General features: G+C 40.0%; 1 protein-coding gene across 4 annotated transcripts in view; it reads left to right on the top strand.

Moving 5' to 3' along the window:
* Positions 1-20,482, top strand: part of PTPRR (protein tyrosine phosphatase receptor type R) — a 245,787-nt gene extending 225,305 nt beyond the window's left edge. For all 4 annotated transcript variants that reach the window (XM_045463100.1, XM_045463101.1, XM_045463102.1 and 1 more), the window contains 2 exons: positions 2,035-2,148; positions 19,272-20,482. In XM_045463100.1, the coding sequence (XP_045319056.1) occupies positions 2,035-2,148; positions 19,272-19,365 (208 nt within the window). In that variant the 3' untranslated portion in view covers positions 19,366-20,482. The remainder of the gene's footprint in view (positions 1-2,034; positions 2,149-19,271) is intronic.
* Positions 20,483-21,091: the final 609 nt, after the last annotated feature.

Here is a 21,091-nt window from a genome sequence, read left to right as displayed (position 1 = left end):
TTTATAGACTCTTTAACTAAAAGGGACCTCCTTCACCTCTGCATTCCTCTGCACTCACATTCAACAGGAAACAAGCACCAAATATGAGAAATAAATGCTATTTGAGTGCCAGGAAGGGAACTATTAATTCAGAACATGAGGACTGAAGAAAGCCTCTAAGAGTTGGGGTAATGTTGAACAAGATCTTAAAAAATAACCAACGTGTGTGGTTTTAAAGGGTGGTAAAAAGGGCATTTCTGACCAAAGGAATATCATTAACACAGAGAGAAAAAATGAAAAATAAAAGCCATTTTTTTTGCAAGGATTCATGTAAATGAAAAAAAAAATGGCACAAAAGGTACAAAGAGAAGAGTAAAAAGACCTAAAGCTTGAAAGTTAGCCACTTTCATATTGTGCAAGTTCACAAATTCCATGGTAGGGAGCTGAGACGTTATCTGTAACTACTGGAAGGCATCTACAGTCTTTGAGTAGAGAGTAATATGCTCAGATTCCCCTTTTAGAAAGATGAACCTAGCAGCTGTGTGTATCGTGAATTAGTCCAGGAAGAGACTCAAGACTTGGCAACCATAATGAGATCATTGCTAACCATGAAGTAAGGAGGTGTCGAAAACGTGAGCACAGTTTATAGAAAGGAAAGCATGGATCCCAAAAGCTTCAGTAGAGGTGGAAAATATAAGAATTGGTAACAGATTGGATGTGGGAGGTGAGAGAGGAGAGATGTTGGAGATGGCTCCAAGATTTCTAGGCTGGAAAACTTGTGGCTAACTGGTAATGCCATTGAGGGAAAAGATAATTAATTCTGTTTTAGATACATTGAATTTAGATACATTGAACTAAAGCCAGTGCAAAATAGTAACATCAAGAGTTCCAGCTAAAAAATGGAATGCTAATCTAGAGTTTAGGAAAAACTTAGGGAATTTAGATGTAAATTTGAGAGAAATTTGCATAAAGACTATTAGTGGTAGAAATTGCTGAGGAGGGCGGAGAGGGAGAGAGAGGAGGAATATGGAAAGAGAGTTAAAGGGCTTATTAGGTTGATAATTTACCATCTAAGGCAGATGAATGGGGCAAGCCCTCCTGGACAGATGGTGTTTTTATTCAACTATCACCTGGACATAAATGACTCAGAAATATGTGCCTCTGGCCACAGGCTTCTCCCAAACTGAATTGAATCTTCAGTTTTTCACTAGAATCTTCAACATCAGTCTATCCAAGACCGAACTCCTCACCACCCCCACATCATCCCTTCTTCTAGAATTCTCCCTTTGTCTCATTGGCGCTTCCTTTCTTTCGATCCCCTAGATTCACGTCTGTGATGTGTTTAAGTCTTTCTCCTCCTTTCTAGTGCCTATACCTTCCTTAAATTTAGGTCCTAATTATTCTTTGTAGAATAATTACAATGCCTTTTTCACTATTCTCCTTCCAGCCCACACTCCCTACTGCATATAACTCAATGATCACTGCACCAGGCCAGGTTAGTAATCTCAGGCTGAGAGCTGCTGTCGCTGTTTTTACTAACCCTGGCTGCCCATTTCAGATTTAAACACCCTTTTAAAAGAATGTCTTTTGGGGCGCCTGGGTGGCGCAGTCGGTTAAGCGTCCGACTTCAGCCAGGTCACGATCTTGCGGTCCGTGAGTTCGAGCCCCGCGTCGGGCTCTGTGCTGATAGCTCAGAGCCTGGAGCCTGTTTCAGATTCTGTGTCTCCCTCTCTCTCTGCCCCTCCCCCGTTCATGCTCTGTCTCTCTCTGTCCCAAAAATAAATAAACGTTGAAAAAAAAAAATTAAAAAAAAAAAAAAAAAAAAAGAATGTCTTTTATCTTGGGGAGGAGAGTGGGGGGATGGGTGAAATAGGTGATGGGGCTCAAGGAGGGCACTTGTTGTGATGACCACTGGGTGATGTATGGAAGTGTTGAATCATTATATTGTACCCCTGAGACTAATATTATATTGGAATTAAATTTAGATAAATAAATAATAGAATATATTTAATCATTTCTCCTTTGCATCCACCTTTTTACTCTTTGTCTTTTCAGCGCAGGGATAGGTAGAACGGGGTGTTTTATTGCCACATCCATTGGCTGTCGACAGTTGAAAGAAGAAGGAGTTGTCGACGCACTAAGCATTGTCTGCCAGCTTCGTGTAGACAGGTAAGTGTCCGCTGGACCGTGCAACAGAGAAGTCGATTCACACATAGTGTTATCAGCCACAACCTGATCCAATCAATCTGACTTAGTAAACATCACAAGCTCCAAAGTCTTAAATCTCTGTAGACACCTGTGTAAGACGCTTACGTATATCTTACATTAAAAAGCCATCAAAGAAAGTGTTATTTGCAACACCGACCATCAAGAACACAAAACTAAAAGCTTATGCTTAATCCTTCCTCATCTCTAACACAGGTATTTATGGTGTAGCTGTTCCTTCTCTGTCTTACACCCTTGTTCCCTTCTATTTACTCTGCGTTTCCATTTGGCTTAACTGGGTCGTTCACCTTAGGATCTTGATTGTTTAAAAATGAGGCGTGTCATACTACCAAAAATCATCTTTTTTCTCAGTCTACTTTTTTTAATGTGAAAAAATGTAGATAACAAAATGTATCATCTTAACCATTTTTAACAGTACAGTTTAATGGTGTTGAGTATATTCACATTATTGTGCCTCCAATTTACAGAACTCTGTCCATCTGGCAAAAACTCTGTACTCATTAAACAGCAGCTTCCTGTTCCCTCCTGCCCCCGGCCCTTGGTATTTTACTTAGTGAAATATCCTCAAGATTTATCTATGTTGTGGCATGTGATAGAATTTTCTTACTTTTTCAGGCTGAATAACATTCCATTTTATGTATACACTGTATATGGTTTATCCATTCATCCATCAATGGATACTTGGTGGCTCCCACCTTTTGGCTATTGTGAATAATGCTGCTATGAACATGGGTGTACAAGTCGTTGTAGAGATTCTTTTAGATATATACCCAGAAATGAGATTGTTGGATCATACAGTAATTCTATTTTTAATCTTTTGAGAAACTGCCATAGTGTTTTCCACAGTGGTTACACCATTTATATTCCTACCAAAAGTACAGTTGTTCCAACTTCTATACACCTTTGCCAATGCTTGTGACTTTCTATTTTGTTTTTTGTTTGTTTGTTTGGTTGGTTGGTTGGTTGGGTTTTTTTTGTGTGTTTTTTTTTGTTTTTTTTTTTGATGGTAGCCATCTTAATGGGTGTGAGGTGGTTGAGTTATTTTTATATGGAGATGATTTGATCACCTTTGTGATGATCTGTGTTTATCTGTGTTGAAAACAAAACAAACAAGAAAGGTCTCTTCTTCCTTGCTCCACAACTAAGCTTACCCGGGTAGATGAAGAGTTGAGCCACTGATGGAGAAAGTACACAGATGCTCTTTGAGAACAGGCACAGAAAAAAGATGCTGTACCAGCAGATGGATAGCCAGCCTCTCTGCTCTGCAAGTCAGTGTACTATTGTGGAAATGAGTTGTTCTGCAAGGCTGAAATACTGCGTTATCTTCTTTCATTCATGCGGCAAATATTTATTAATTACCTCCTATGCCCAAGGCATCATTCCAGATGCTACACGTAGAGGACTCAACAAGATGAGTGAAGCTTTGCTTTCCTAGAGTTTACATTCTAATGCAAAGAGAGACAGACAGACAGACAGATAATTAAAAAAAGGAAAGAAATGAATGGGATAATTTCAGACAGAGATAAATGTTGTGAAGTAAGAAAACAAGAGGGCCATGGGAGAAAGGTCTCTTGGACTTGAGCCCTGTGTCCTCCTAAAAGTGCAGTTACCTCCCAAGATTCATTCAACAAATATTTATTGAGCACCTACTATGTCCCAGGTCCTTGGATTTCAGTAAAAGATACAAAAGATTGTTGTAAAAATTCAGATATATGTATTATTTAAAGTAGGATCTGTCTCATAGTAAACCTTCAATAAATGTGAACTGTTATTATTATCTTTATTATTATTAAAATTATCAATACAGCCTATCTCTAAAAATTAAGCATTCAGATCCCTCTGTCCAGATGAGGTTTTCCTTCCCCATCCCTATTATTGTTCTTATCTCTTCTTGAATAATAGCTTCAAGTCCTTGTAGGTGTATCTTCCCTCTCTTTTTCTTTCAATTTTGCCTAGCTTAATAGAGGCTGTTCATTACAGTGGTTAAAATTCTGGACTCTGGAAACCGATTGCCTGGGTTTGCATTATGACTGCTCCCATTTTCTGGTTGTGTGGCCTTAGGCAAGTTGTAAGACCTTTCCTTGTCTGGGGTCTCTCATCTGGAAAATGGAAGTTATACTTCTAGCCACATGCTCTTGTTGTAAGGAGTAAGAGTAAGATTGTAGGTTCCTGGGGAGCCTGGATGGCTCAGTCGGTTAAGCATCCAACTTCAGCTCAGGTCATGATCTCATGTCTCATGGGTTCAAGCCCCACATTGGGCTCTGTGCTGACAGCTCAGAGCCTGGAACCTGCTTTGGAGCCTGTCTCTTCCTCTCTCTCTCCCCCTCCCCTGCTCACCCTTTCTCTCTCTCTGTCTCTCTCTCTCTGTCTCTCTCTCTCAAAAATACATAAACATTAAAAAAAATTTTAATAAAATTATTTAAAAGATAAGATTATAAGTTCCTGGCACATAATAAACATGCAATCACATTTAGCCACTGTTGTTATCAATATATATAGCGAGAAACCTGAAGGTACATCTATAAACTGAAAGTAACAATACATGCCTCACAGGGCTGCGGTAGTATAAAGATGAGATTACATCCATGACGCACTTGGTAGAACATTTAGCCTATGTTTCTAACGCTCTCTCTACCCCTCCCACTTCCTCCCTTTCCATACCCCACATATAACTGCTTCCAAAAATATTTTCTTTCTTTACATAAAATCAGCTCCACTGATGTCTCCTGCTTCTCTTACAATTGCTATCTTAGTCTCCTTCCATCTAGTACTGCCTGTCCAGCTGGAATAGGGTCCAATTTTTCACTCCAGACTCTGGAACCTACCTTCACCCAGAAGTGGGGCCTGCGTCAGAGGGTAGGGAATAGCACCGAGTCAGCCTGGAGCTGTTCCCACGGTGACCTTGATCTCTCCTGCTTTGTGCTTCCGTAAACAAGCCTCCTACTGCTGGGGACCCCAAATCCCTCAAGGACTCCAGTTCAAACCCCTGTACCCTGCTCTCTTGCCAGCTAGTGCCAAAATTCCATAAACGCCAGATCCCCACATGGATCCAGGCTGACTCTGAACAGAGCTGATCTCCAACACTTTCTCTGAACCCTTTTTAGAACAACACCTTGGGTTTAGTTTGCTCATTTTGGAGGCTTTTGTTATTCTTAAATCTTGGCTCTTCACCTTCCCACCTCCCACCTCCTCAACCTGCTTTTGTAGCCTGACCTCCACCTTGATTTCCATTTCCCAGTCACATTGCCCTGTCAAATCTACCCAATAGTACTCTAGCTTTGAATGGAATCACAAGTACATTTTTTAAACCATATCACAATGCCTCCTCTATCGGTCCCTTCCTTCCTAAAGCAAACGGTCAGAAATTTTAGCCTTGGCCTTCCATCACCACCAAGGTCTCCCCACAAGGCTTGTCTTTTTATTGCTGATAGGATCTCCAAAACATATCAAAGCTTCTCTGCTGATCCGAAGGCTCCCTGCCCCCTGCATTTGAATTCCTGCCAGTATATATCTGGAAATCATTCTAACAGATTCATTAATCAACATCTCTTCTATACACATTCTTTCTGACCAGCTGCTTCTGTGGTTTATGAAATGGATCCTTTCTTTAAAACCTTCCTCGAAACACCTTTCCTTTGCCTACCTTCCTTCACAGGATCGAAACAGATTTTCTTTTTCTTCTCTTCCTTCTGCTATGCAATCCCCTAGTTATTATGAAAAGCAAGACAAAAAAACTGCCTCCTTTCCTTCACCCCATCCAACTTCTCCCCCAGGCTTCTTGCCACTTGCTTCAGTTTTCAATTGTTTTTTCCTGCCACGCTTCATCTTTAAAATTCCAGTTTGTAGGGTGCCAGGGTGACTCAGTCGGTTAAACAACTGACTCTAGATTTTGGCTCAGGTCATGATCTCACGGTTTGTGAGTTCGAGCCCCGTGCCTGACTCTACACCTCTGTCCAGCTTGGGATTCGCTCTCTTCCTCTTTCTCTGCCCCTCCTCTGCTCTCTTTCTCTCTCTCTTTCGAAATAAATAAATAAATAAACTTATTTTTTTAAATAAGTAAAATAAAATTCCAGTTTGAAGGTGATTGCTGCCATTGACCATATTATTAACTCATATGCCAGTAAAAGAAAAACTGGCCCCAGAAGATCCAAACACCCACCTTTCTACTCCTGTGGCTTGTCATTCATCAGTTCTTCAAACCTTATCCCCAACCCTAGTTTCTGTGGCCACCTTTCCCTTCAGTCCTGAAACTGTCTTCAGACATTCCAGAATGCACTATTGACACTTGGAAGTTTTTAATCATGGCCTCTCCACCATGGCCTTCAAAACACATGTCTTACATGTCTCATTTAACTCCCAAAATGAACCCAAGAGTAGGAAAAGAAGTATTCCTCGGCCCTGTTTTGTTCAATAAAGAAACAAAGAATTCAAGACATCAAGTAACTTGCCCAAGATCATGTAGTTAAAAGACTGGAGAAATAGACCTCTTTGGAATCTAGGACTTCTGATTTCTAACTCAAAAGGCATGACCATTGTAGATGAAAGTAAACAGTCTTTTGGAATATGTTTATTGCAAAACTGCTTGACAAGAAGCATACCTGTTTGATAATGCTTTGCCAATTAAAAAAATGCAGTGGTACCATAATTTTTAAAACAAGGTCTAGTATGAATGAGAGCTGTTTCATGAAGAGATAGAGTGATATTGTCAGCAGTTGCCTTAAGAATATAATTTAAGGAACATAGGAAAGTTGCCTCATCCCAAAATGTCTGTCTATGGAGGATACCTAAAATATCTGTGTATGGTGAATGTCTGAAATATCACTATTAGAGAACCAATCTTTGGTTAAAAGAATCATTCTTTTTTAAAGTTCATTGAATGTGGAGGAGAAGGTGAGAGTGACACCTTATGCTTTCTCAGTTATTAACCTTTTTTTTAAAAAAAAATATTTATTTATTTATTTTGAGTGGGAGAGAGAGTGCAAACAGGGGAAGGGCAGAGAGAGTGGGTGAGAGAGGGATTCCCAAGTAGGCTCCGCACTGTCAGTGCAGAGCTCGATGTGGGACTTAATCCAATGAACTGTGAGATCATGACCTGTCAGCTAGACCCTTCAGTCTAAACAATGTGATCTGTCCTTTCCAGCTAGAGTAAGGTAGCTAGAGAGAACATAACTCCATGCATTAGGAATACATTCAGAACTTAGTTTTGATGAAAGGGAATTGAAGAGAGGGCCCCAGAAGCTGGGTACTCCCTGCAGTGGAGAAGACTAGTAGAGAGCTGTGGGTACTGGGAAAGTCAGGGGCATGGAGGGGAAGCAAAAGAGCTTACAAGGGATTCCTTGGGCAAGAGCAGCTACCAGGGCCAAGTGCAGTATGAAAGTGTGAGGCTTCTTTTTAAAAAAAAATATTAAATATTTCAAGATGGTGACAGCAGAGCATTAACCCAAGTGCAAGGTCCTTCTCAACACGGGGAAGGGGCTCGTGTGACCCAGCAGGTCACGAGCCCATGAAATTGACCCTGTGGTGGGATATTTTTAGAATGAATGTAGACAGGCCTAAATCCTGTGTCCACTGGAATGGACACCCAAGGTCTCTAAGCTCAGAGACCTTGGGTGCTTTCTGTTTAGTGCTCCTGAATCATGTATCATTCATTCAACAAACATTTACTAGACACCTTCTACTGTACATGCATCAGGTACCTAGGCACAGAAAGATGGATTCCTTAACAGACTTTTCCAGACTGTGTTTCTCAGGGCACAGTTTAATTCCTAATTAAACTATGAGAGCCTGCCAAGTGCCAGATCCTCTTAGAATGTATGCAGGCAAAAATAAATAAATAAATAAAATAAAATAGGCTCTCAATTAGATGTGAGCTATGTACTCTATTTCTTAGAAGCCCTCCCCACATGGATATTCACAGTAAGTATTAAAACATTGAAGAATCTGGAAAGTCCCCCAGCACAGAAACCCATTTAACTTCCTTTAAGCTCTCTTTCATATTTAATTTGACCATACAAAACTTTCCTCAAAGCCTATCTAAATGGGACCGAAAGAAGTTGTAAATAATAAATATGAACTGTTTTTTCAAGAAGTTTGGTGGTGAAGAGAAGACAGAGAATGGCATAGGGATTTGAGCCGTGGGTGGGGACCATTAAAAAAGAGCACCCAGCTGAGTATAATAAGGGCTACAAAAGACAGAGCCAATATATCAAGGGGCTGATATTTTATGCACTGCAGTGTGCAAGCTCCACAGGACTTTCCCTTTGCTTTCATACTCCCTTTAACAATGACCTCTACCCACTGGTGATCCAAGACTGTGCACTGTGCATCTTTTTTTAATAGTTTACCCCCCACCACTTATGGGAAGTCCAGGGCACGGCCAACAGCCAAGAAGAAAGGCAGTGATTTAGATACTTCAAATGGGCTTTTTCCATGGATGATAAGAGTTTCAGCACTGAGCATGATCAAAAACCTGACTCCAAATGATGATGATGTTGGTGATGATGACAATGATGATGTTGATAAATTACAATGCCTGATCATTGTTATTCAACGTGCCAAAAGCAGGCAATGTGTTCTGAGATCACAAACCTGCATTTTAGCAAGAAATTCAAATGGTCTGGTTTAGAGATGAGTGTTCTGCTGAATGGATGTTTCCATTGTAACAACGATGACAAAGCCATTTGGTAGATTCCTCATTCTCTGGCAAGACATTATTTTCATTGGCTTTAGGGCAACTTCTATTAATAGATGCAACAGTTCTCACTGCAGATTCACGAGTCTGTGATTCTCTTTTTAATAATACTTTTGAGCATATTTTGAACTAAATTAGGATTTCTTTTTTTTTCCAAGTAGGAGTTCAAATTCAGTGCAAGGCACCCACCAGTGTTTTATTTAGAAGTGTATTAATGGATCATTCCTTCATTCCCATAGCTTTCATTTTTAATTAAAAGATGAAGTCGGTATTGGACAATTTGGACCAAGCACTGGCTGAGGAGACAAAGCAGCAGACAGCCACTAGAGTATGAGGGGCTGGAGGTCACTGGACCAGAGGTCAGGAAGCTTGGTACTAATCCTGGCTGTGCCTTAATTCCATGTGTGACCCCTTGCCCACTCTAGGCCTCTCTGTCTACATATGTAAAAAGAGAAATGGGCATATCAGTGGTCCCCCAACCTCTTCTGATATGAAGGCCCCCTTTTATAAGAGTAAAGTATTCCATGGACTTCAACTTGATAGTTGTACTTTGAAATCCTTAATGCTAATAAATTAATTTTCATTCTGTGACTCAAAACAACACCTACATGCATTTAAAAATTAGTGATGCATATGTGTGTGTGTGTATTTGGTCTAATGATACTGCTAGATGCACAGATGGGTTTGAGGACCCTTCCCATAAATGCCTTTTCCATCTTGGGATTCAGTGATTGGGAAGTGATCATCTAGCTCTCTAAACTCCCTTTCAACTATTGCATTCTTTGAGTCTTTGAACCTTGTTTCTGTAGAGAACAATGGAACGGCATTAACAGACAATCATAACATTTGCCAAACACCTACTAGGAAAGGGATGATTTAAAAGAAACATGGTCAAATATTGTACAAATCTCTCAGTCTTCGGGGGGAATCCAAGACCTAAAAAGAGTGAATGATATATCCAAAGTCACATAACAAATTTTGACTGTCTTTTTTTTTTTTAAACATTCTGAACTGAACTTCCAGTTTTTCTCTAATTAGATAGGCTAAATTCTGGATTAGTTTGGTTCCCAAAACACTGTTGTTTTCTGGAGTGGGAGACTAAATTGGGTTAAACGCAAATTGAGAGGAAGTTCACATTCTAATCCTGCCTTTGACGATGACCCTGAACTAGATGCTGTATAAACCAGGGAAAATTGTTTATCTCTGATGGTTTCAGTTTAGATCATTATTGATATCTGAATATGATAAATACAATGAACTTTCTATTGGCCAGCATGACGAAAAAGGATTTTGTTTAGTCATATTTTCCTGTTAATAGAAGTTACCATACATACATAGGTCAACAATTTTCAAAACTTATGGTGAAAAAAAAGGACCCATAGCATTGGCACTAAATTGAGCCCAATATAATCATGTTTTATTAATTAGACATTCCATATCTTGTTTAAATCTTCTAATCTTAAATATCACTAAATTGTTGTGTCTATACCATCTAACGAACTTTAGTTGCTGTTAAAGCTAAACCAACCAGGTTTTACCATATTTAGCTCCTGCCGCAAGAAATTCATTTAGGCTTGTGTGTGCCGAGGTTTTGCAGCATGACATAGTGAAAGGCCATTTACACAGTAAGTATGAGAAATACACCTGTTCCTTTAAAAAACAGTAACAATCCTTAGTAACAAAATGGCCCAGGAAACTCAGGAGGCTCCCAAGTAGCTCAGTCAATTGTGCACCTGCCTCTTGATTTTGGCTCGGGTCATGATACCAGGGTTGTGGGATTGAGCCCTGCATCAGGCTCAGCGCTGAGCCTGCTGAAGATTCTCTCTCTCCCTATGCCCTTCCTGTACTCACTTGCATGGGCATACTCTCTCTGCCCCCCTCTCTCTCTTTCTAAAAAACAAATAAATAATTAATTTAAAAATAATAAAAATTTTTTAAAAACTCAAAAAATGCCTCCCATGCACATAGAAAATGACTCAGGAACAATATGTGGCCATCAGAAGACATCTAGGCAAGGATGAAAGGAACATGTTCCTTCACAAGTTGACCTCGAACAACTTCTTCCTCATCATATTTCTCTTAATCTCATTTGGCACCTTTCGACACTGGAAGAACTTGAAAACAGAATTTGGGAAGTGAAGCACATAAAATAATATGCAGTCCCAAGGCTTTTTTCTTTTCTTTTTTTTTTTCTTTTTTTTTTTTCCTTCCCCAGAAACAGGAAACAATCTGTCTAATCCTCCTTTTAGAGAGTCAGTGGTGAAATCTGCTGTTGTCTTTGTACATCCTTACCTTGGAGGCCTTAAACTGGAATGACATCCAAAAACCTTGCTTGTGGCTTCCCAGACAGGATAGAAAAGTGCTTCCAGTGTGCGTCATATCATTGTTTAAATGTTTTGATTAATCACTTTAGTGTGATGATTTTCTTTCTTTTTTTTTTTAAACTATAACAATCCAAGAGGAGGAATATATAAGCCATCAGTTTCCTAGGCTAATATGTGTCCCTAAAGTATTATTTGTTTCCAAAACTTGTTTAAAATAATTCCAAAGCTAAAATTTCCATCTGTTCATATAATTTTTATCAACCCTACCCTTACATTTCTCCATATCTCTCTGCATTCCCAACTCATTCCAAAGTTCCCATAAATTAGTGGATTTCAAAGATCTCATTTGAAGATCAGCAATTGAACATTTTGGTTTACTTCTTTTAAGGAAACTTAAGGATAAAGCCCCAGGGACTGGTATGGACTTATTTACTTGACATCACAGTTTCTGAGACTGTAACAAGAGGTCCTCTTAAAGAACACATTATGCCAAATGAATCTCCCAAGTGGTTGCCAGGACAACCTTTTCCTCCTTCTCAGCTTAGAGCTAATTGAATATTAACCTGGGTGTTCAGAAGAAAATTGGTTAATTTTCAGGGAAAAAAATGGAATTTAAGATAAAGCATCGAATTATGACTGAATTATCGTTGGGTCTGTGCTGGCTTTTATGCCCTACACATACTTTGGAACACAGCTACTCCAGAGAAAATGTCTATGTCAAAATACCTGCTCAGAATCAGAACATTTACGTTTAAATTCTCCCTCCTGATATGATATAAAGGACACGGGGGAAAACCTTTGTTCAAGACACCTGAGTTACAGCAGCAGACATTAGCCTGGCTTGACTCACGCCCAAGCTGTCGAAGCTTTACCCATGAGGCACATTAACATCCACACCTTTTGTTCTAAATTTACTGTACCAAACTTTACCAAAAGAATTCCAGATTCAAAAATAATAAAAAGCCAAGGAGCATAAGTTCCATTGTTAGCCCAGAAGTGAGTCACCGCTGCAGAATTTCTTCTGTCTACTGATTAGACCGGATATGCGCTGGGCGGTGCAGCAGGAAAGGCTGTTGCTGTCTGTATGTGTGAGTTAATAGTCACAAAAGGTCACAATTTTAACATGTGAAAAACCAAATCTCTCTCCTGGGCATCTGGGTTGGTTTTTTTCAACACACCCTCTTAGTAGCAAAGGGAAAAAACGACATTGCTTTTCCTTCCAACCTGAGTCTACCCCCAGCTGACACAGCTACGTGCTTCCCTGCATGGAGACAGAAGACACTGGTTTTTGTGTTTGGTGGGGCTGATGTGATATGAGACGTTTGACATTTCTAGAGGGCGGTATACGTCAGAGACAGGCAACCAATACCACTTCTGTGATAAAAGGAATGACTTTCTTCCACAGCATGGAACGGGACAGAATTAGGGTGAACAAATAATTGATCATCCAGACCAAGGCACTCCTGTCAGTGAAGGGTGGCTCTATTAGCAATTACACAGGACAAGAAGAGTGAACCAGGACTATCCCAAGCAAACCAGACGCATGATCACCCTAGGCACTGCATCAGCTAAGCACTTACCAGAAGAATAAGAAAAATAATATGTAGCATTTATTTAGTACTCACTAAATGACAATCACTGTGCTAAGCGTTTTATGTATTGCCCAGTTTAAACCTTGCAAAACTTGAAAATTTACTAGGTAAATACCGTTTGCCAAGCCAGTGGTTTTCAAACTTTTTTGGTGAACAATAGGAAACAAAATAATGGGAAGACAAAATCTTCCACAGAACACCAACATTGAAAGCCAATTAAAAAATAAATAAAATAGGGGCGCCTGGGTGGCTCAGTCGGTTAAGCATCCGACTTCAGCTCAGGTCACGATCTCGCGGTCCGTGAGTTCGAGCCCCGCGTCGGGCTCTGGGCTGATGGCTCAGAGCCTGGAGCCTGCTTCCGATTCTGTGTCTCCCTCTTTCTCTGCCCCTCCCCCGTTCATGCTGTGTCTCTCTGTTTCAAAAATAAATAAACGTTAAAAAAAAAAATTTAAAATAAATAAATAAATAAATAAATAAATAAAATAAGATAAGATAAGATAAAATAAAATAAAATAAAATACACAACTGCCTTGGTCAAAACCAGGATTAGGAGCTAGTCCTAAAACCCAAGCCCCTCCTCCACCCTGCGATGGCCCTTCAGGCACCACCGCAGAACCCTGGGCTGTTAAGAATTGTGCGAAGAGCCTCTGTCTAGAGATTGATAATGGTCTGACTAATTTAATCCTCACAATCTGCTGAGGTTTGTCATTAGTGTCATTTTTAAGCGAAGAAAGCCCAGCTGGGAAGGATCATACAGTGAGGAGATTCAAAAGCAAGGATTCAAACGTGAATCTGTCAGACTCCAAGCCCACTCCTTTACATGCCATCATCTGCCTCTACTGTAGCAGACTTCTAGGCTGGTCAATATTTAGAAACATATTTGGACCTTTCCATCTCGGCTTGCCCAACCAGGGCAATACTGTGTTCCCTGCCAGGTGTATTCTGAGTTTTCCAAGGCCTTCAGAGGTCCCATCCCAGAGCCTTTCAGGCAGTCCTGTTCCACCAGATACCAGCAAAGTGTAACAATAACAACGACGATAGCTAGCAGCTTGGTATCTGTATGTGCTCTGCTGTGCGAGGAGCACCTTGAATGGATTGTCCCATTGCTTTCTCACAACAATGCTATGAGGTAGACACCATTATGTTATTACCTCATCATTTTGCAGATGAGAAAACTGAGTACTGTTAAGATTATGTAGGAAGGTAAAGCAGATAGTAAGTGTTGGAGAAAGGATTTGTCTCGACAACAGTGTATGGTGTCTTCTGTCTTAACACACTTTAGTCCCTACGGGCGATGAACCTGACACCTTGGTATTCCAAACCTTTCAGAGCCACAGTCACTTTCATAACTCACTGGTCCCTTTGCCCCATTTTTGGGGGCTTTTTTCCCCCACTCTTTTTTGGTAAACTAATTCCTGCTCTGGCAGTAGGTATTGAACCTTGTTTGTTTTTGACCTGGGAACTGGAACTCTGGGAAGTAGCTTCGTACCTAAAGAGGATTCTCCAGGAGAGATGATGCTTTAATACAATGTATTAAGTAATGGTGGGGCATGCTGCCTGATTCACAATGGTCCATCTATTTTGGGCCCCATAGGCCTTCTCCACTGAAGCATCATATTGATCAGCATGGAAGTCTTTTAAAATCCACCTTGGTTGGGGCGCCTGGGTGGCGCAGTCGGTTAAGCGTCTGACTTCAGCCAGGTCACGATCTCGCGGTCCGTGAGTTCGAGCCCCGCGTCAGGCTCTGGGCTGATGGCTCAGAGCCTGGAGCCTGTTTCCGATTCTGTGTCTCCCTCTCTCTCTGCCCCTCCCCCGTTCATGCTCTGTCTCTCTCTGTCCCCCCAAAAATAAATAGACGTTGAAAAAATAAATAAAATAAATAAAATAAAATAAAATCCACCTTGGTTGAGTTTAAACTATGATCTCCTGGGGGCCAAAGATTATTTTAGTGCCTGCTCTTCTCTTTTTTTAATCCTTTTATTTTAAAGACTTTTATTTATTTATTTATTTTAAGTAATCTCTACACCCAGCGTGGGGCTCGAATTCACAACCAAGAGTCAAGAGTCAGATGTTCTATTGACTGAGCCAGCCAGCCACCCCTAAATGTTTATTTGTTTATTTTGAGGAGACGAAGGGCAGAGAGAGAAGGAGAGAGAAGATCCCAAGCAGGCTCCATGCGGTCAGTGCAGAGCCCATCAGGGGGCTGGATCCCACAAACTGTGAGATCATGACCTGAGCTGAAATCGGGAGTTGGAAGCTCAACCAACTGAGCCACCCAGGTGCCCCAGTGCCTGCTCTTTAAAAGGGAGTTGAAGGATGATTTTTAAAGACATGAAAAGAGTATCCCTGCTTCTTACCTTCAAAGACCAGCATGTGCTTTAAACTTTACATCAGTGGTGGAAACACCTCAGGGGCTCATTAAGTTGAGTGCCCAACTTCGGCTCAGGTCATGATCTCATGGGTTCGTGAGTTCATGCCCCACATTGGGCTTGCTGCTGTCAGCGCAGAGCCCGGTTCAGATCCTCTGTTTCCCTCTCCCTATGCCCTTCCACTACTCACACTCTCTTTCTCAAAAATAAATAAAAACATTTTAAAAAAATACTTTAAACTGTACATCACTGTATGGATCCAGACTTCAGCAAGTCCATCTAGCCCTGTCTGACCTGAAAGGTACCTAACAACCAAGTCAGAGCTCTCCTAGAGGATGAACTATTACAGGGCTCTCCTGAGGGTTCTGTATAATCTAGCATTATTCACTTATCGTATAACTGCATTTTGCATGCAGGCACTACATTAGCTTCTTGGGTATTATTTTTACCGTGGCTAATCTATAAAAAGACTGTGTAAAATCTGCACGGTAATCCTAAATTTTAAATTCTTACAAAGATCAACAGAGTATTCTATCTTCCAATATATGCAATTAGATATTTACCAAATATTTTCAGAGATAATTGTGATGAGTTCCTGAATTTGAGCCAGACTCCAGTGAATGCATCCTGTAATGCCCTTTGCCTTCTTTTAGCCCAGAGTTGATCTGCTTTCATATGACATGAAAATAGCATGGCCTGAGTAATCTACATGACAGGCATTCACTTAAGACTAGGAAGTGCTTTTCATTGTTGCAAATATGAGAAGGCTATAACATTATGCCTATCTTTAAAGGACCTACAACTTAGTTAGAAACAATTTTGGAATGGGATAGACAGTATATCACATGATATCAAATTACTTATAATAAAGACCCCACCTTGGCCCGGTCTTTTCCTCCTCCATTATGAATGACAGTTAAAAAAAAATAAAGCATGCTTCTTATAAATCTGGAAGACATAAAGCTGGGAGTAAGAAATGAAAGGTTAATATATTGAATGATAGAAATCATGATGACAATAAATAAAAACTTTGTGCTGAAACCAACAAGTTGAAATTAATAGGACTGATTAGAAAATCCTGCACTTAGTTTCAAAAAGTCAATAGCTTAAGTACAGGATGAGAGCAAACTGTAACTTTCACACTCAAAATTAAAACAAACAAACAAAAAAAAAATCCTGCAGACTTCATAAGCCCAAACCTTCCCTCGATATCTTAAAAGTGTTGTTGGGCACCAGGCACCAGATGGGTACCATGAGATCTTATCATCTGATGTACCTGCAAATGCAAGCTCATTGGCCTATGACATGCAGCTCAAAGGAGAAAATATTCCCAGTGACTAGATCCTGTTGGGAGTAGACACAACACTGTAAGAAGGTCATCTTTGATAAAATGGCCTATAGACGAAGGAGACTAGATTGGTGGGTGACCGGGAAACCGAGCTTTATAGAAATATTGAGGGACCACAGGATGTTTAGTCTAGAGAAGAAAAGATTACGGGACTTTGATGGTTGTTTTCCAGCATTTAGAAAGCTATTGTGTGACTACGAGAGGGAGTCTTTAGACTTTTTTTGGGGTTATTTCAGTTCAACCAATGGGGTGAAAGTTAGATAGGAGCAGATTCATTTTCTCTCTTCAGAAGCTTTCCTACAACTTTGGGAAAGGCTGCTTCTTAAGACCTCTCACCTCCCCATGAGCATTCCAGCAGAAACTAGCTGACCATCTGCCATGTAGACTGCTCCCTTCTGGAAAGCTACATTGTGCCCGCAATTGGCATAAATTGAATCACTCTGCTGAAAATGCTTTCCAAATTAGGTGGGAAGTAATAATTTCTCATATACCTTCCTTAAACCTGCATACCCACAAGATTTTGCTAGCCTACACCTAATCAGTTTGTTTCCCCATCTCCCCCATACTTGCTGGCAGAAATAATCTTGACTTAGTTAACAGAATGTCATAGAAAATATACTCGGAGCAAGAAGATATGCTGCTGACCCACTTGGGGGTAACATGGGTATGAAAACTTGGACCATGTCTTTGTTCATTCACCAGTTGGACACATAGATACCATTGCTCACCAGAACAATGCTCACCAGCTTACCTCAAAGTGAGGTAAATGGTGAGAGGAAGTTCATAGAGGAGAGCCTAAGAGATGGAGCCACATATAAGGCCCCACATTGAACCATCAGCAGTTCAAGGGGGAAAACTAATGGTTCTCTGAGCTGTGTGAAGCCAGGTGAAGGGAGGTACCTCTCAGCTTCCTGGAGCTGCCCTACTATTTACTATGGCTGTGTCTCTTAAGCATCACAGCCAAAGCCAACATCTTTTGGACACCTCCTGTGGTTTGAGGTGGGCCCAGATGTTACCATCCAGCTAAGAAGAAGAAGAAAAACCTCATCTTCAGTTTGCCATTTCTGTTGTCAACTTATGACCAAGGAACACATTGGCCAGAAAGTTGCCTTCAATACAACAAAATGTATAGTTTTGGGGGGAAAGACCAATGAAGTACTTCTGCCATTAAGTTGCTATCACTGAAATTTACCTCTTTGTTTCTTGCCAAATACATCATTTTGGCATCATGTCAACCTGCTTAGTTTAATTTAGAAGGGTGAAATCTCACTCACTTAATAACATCACTGCGTAGTTTAGAGGAGAGAAGGCTTAATATTTTAATGTTTTGTAAGCTTATATTTATAGAGGTTGACAAGTAAACATAGATACAAGCTCAGTTTCAGTTATTACCATTAACCAGAAATCACATTACACTGAGGTAGTCTATCTTGTTTTTAAAGTTGAAGTGCTTACATGGCCAAGAATTAATTATTTTGAATGGTAACAACCTCTTGGAAGAACTGGCTAAAACGTAATTTTAAAATGGGTTGTGGGGCTCCTGGGTGGCTCAGTCAGTTAAGCATCCAACTTTGCCTCAGGTCATCTCACGGTTCGTGAGTTTGAGCCCCACATCCGGTGAGCCGGAGTCCCGCCTGGGGTGAGCTCAGCCCTGCTTCAGACTTCACACTGACAGTGCAGAGCCTGCATGGGATTCTCTCTCTCTCTCCCTGTCTCTGCCCCTCGCACACTAGTACCCCCTCTTTCTCAATAATAAGTAAATAAATAATGAAATAATGAAATCAGTTGTAGGACTGTATGGTTATAGAGACTTTATAGGACATCAAATAGTTACTAACAGTGATTCGGTTATTCAGTGAGCAGGAACAATAGGTAGCATTTACATTACTATCAGTAGCTTTGCCAGGTAAAAGAACTGTTATTATAAAGAGCAAAATGTGATATAATTAATCTATAGAAGTATAATGAGAAGCATCATCAATATTTCTCAGGAAGGTAGCTGCCTTCTACTAATCCAGGAACAAAAGGTACCCTGAGTAACTAGTAATGATAATGTTGATAACAAAGGGAAAAAAGCAATTCCCTTTTTCCAACTCATTTAAAGTCCCGCCCACTATTGTATTCAGATACCCAGCATACCACACCTAAAGATTAAGGTTGTTTCTATATCACATACCCAATGAGACCATTCCAGGATAGTTGTTCTTTCTACTTGTACAAAGAGCAACACCTCACAGTTGAGTTTGTTTGGTGAACCTGCTTCAACTTTAATCCAAGTATATAAACCATTTTAACACGAGATGAATTATAAGCCACCTGAGAAGTGATACTAACACTCTAGATATATGAATTCACTTAACGCTCACAAGAATCCTATGCAATAGGTACTATCATTCCACTTTAACAGAGGAGGAAACTGAAACATAAAAGGTTTTAAGGAACTTTCCCAAGATCACACAGCTAAGAATTGGTATAGGAGAGATTTCAACTCAGCCTGGGTGGTCCGAAAATCTAAGTACTTACCCAGTAGGCAGTACCACCTCCCGGGTAATGTATGTAGCAAAAATTAATTAAGCGTCTAGTGTATACCAAGCACTGTGATAATCTCCTTATACACATTAGCATATTAAGTTCACCAGGTCAACAGTTCTGTGTCTTTGGCATAATACCTTAGCTTGGATATAGTCTCTTAAGACTGCAGGACGTTAGCAATAAGAAGTTACTGTATTCTCTTTCTTGTAGGGGTGGAATGGTCCAAACTAGTGAGCAGTATGAATTTGTACATCATGCTCTGTGCCTGTATGAGAGCAGACTTTCAGCAGAAACTGTCCAGTGATTCTCTGAAGATTTACCAGACCATCAATCTCTAGGGGTAGTTAATCAATTACCCACCTGAGGCTTCCGGAAGGAACTTCCTGCAATGGAAGGAAAAGAGAAGTCCTGAAGCCAAGCTGTGGCACGGATTGTGGAAGATGGCAACACAATTAAAGATTGCCAGCCTCTTGTGTATATGAATGCATTTGTAAGCATCCCCTAAGTTATTTTGAAGGTCCTATGCTGATGGAGGTATGATAGATTTCTCACACAGCTAAGGAGACTTTTGTTTTGTCTGTATTGACTACCTGCCACACAGAATGTACGGATGAAATACTCGGTGATATATGTCATCAGATGACAACTGGAGAAGCTGCTGAAGAAATTATTATTATGTGTTTAGATGCTTTAATGTTTGCAAAATCTGTCTTGTGAATGGACTGTCAGCTGTTAAACTGTTCCTGTTTTAAGTGCTATTACCTTTCTCAGTTACCAGAATCTTGCCGTTAAGGTCGCAAGTGATTGATAATGGATTTTTCACAAATAAGTCCTTGTTTTTGAAAAAAAAAAAAAAAATCAAAAGCAGTACTATTTTATATGGAAATGTGTCTTGATAATATTACCTATAAATGTGTATTTATCAGTACCTCCTGTCAATCAATTACAGAGCACAATGATTGTCACTGGGTGTATATGTATTTACTCTCTACTATTGGACATAGAGGTGGTTTCTGCTCCAAAACTCCAGCCACTGTATTTCTACATTGTGAGTCATTTTAATTTAAAAGGGAAAAACAAATTTGTAGCAACTATGATGTATCAAGAATTTTAAATATCTGTGTCTCTTTTACTAAGAAGGAATTTTTGAATATTCTGTCTACCTAGAATCTCTCTCCCCTCCCCCCCCAAAAAAAGGCAGATCCCTTTGGGAATGAAGTAAACTGTCCCATTTCCAGAAGTTCTCCAAAAGGTTGCTGCCATGGATATTCTTAAATTTCTGAAAGGTTTTAATCCTCAAGAGACAAATAAAGTTAAAAAAAAGCACTCAGCAAACACTAGATGTTCTGCCCAAATATGAATTTTCAATGCAGCTATGTTGACTTTGTTTCATACTGCCAATAAACTACTCTTAATACTAAGTATTGAGTAAAGCATCTGCTTTTTTTTCCTCTTGGGAAGAAGCTCTTATCTTTTGGGGGAAGCCTGGAGTAGGTAATAAGATGGGTTTAATTTTAGCCTCTGCCTCTCCCCAGTGGAGATAACTGTCTCTAAATGTAATATTGTCATCACTTGAGGGATAATGATCTAGAAGTGCCATCATTATGTGGTTTTCCTCAATAGGCTCCCAGCATATCATTATACAAACAGTACATGTTTACATCTTTATATCACTTGTCATAGGCCCTCATAAATTACATGACTTGTGTTTATTCAGCAGAATCAATATCACCTGAAGAGATGTAATGTTTTAGGAACATTCAATTAACTAAGATTACAATTCCTTTCTTCCCTCTTGAGGCTAAGAAGTAGTCATGTGCCAAAGAGATGTAGGAGAAAACTTACAAGTTTTATTCTGCTCCTGGAGGTCAGAATTTTTTCTACATAAAAAAAGGAGAGGTAATCATAATCCCTTCATTCTAAGGAAACAGACAAAAGGACACTGGTGTAAAACTTCCCCAAACAATTCAATAGGAGGAAGTGCTCGTCACTGACTTTTTCCCCCCACCATGAAGGCACATTTCCTTCCT

This window comes from Leopardus geoffroyi, chromosome B4, assembly GCF_018350155.1.
Source record: "Leopardus geoffroyi isolate Oge1 chromosome B4, O.geoffroyi_Oge1_pat1.0, whole genome shotgun sequence".
Taxonomy (NCBI): domain Eukaryota; kingdom Metazoa; phylum Chordata; class Mammalia; order Carnivora; family Felidae; genus Leopardus; species Leopardus geoffroyi.
The sequence above is the reverse complement of the archived record's forward strand: the minus strand, read 5'-3'. Positions and strand labels throughout refer to the sequence as shown.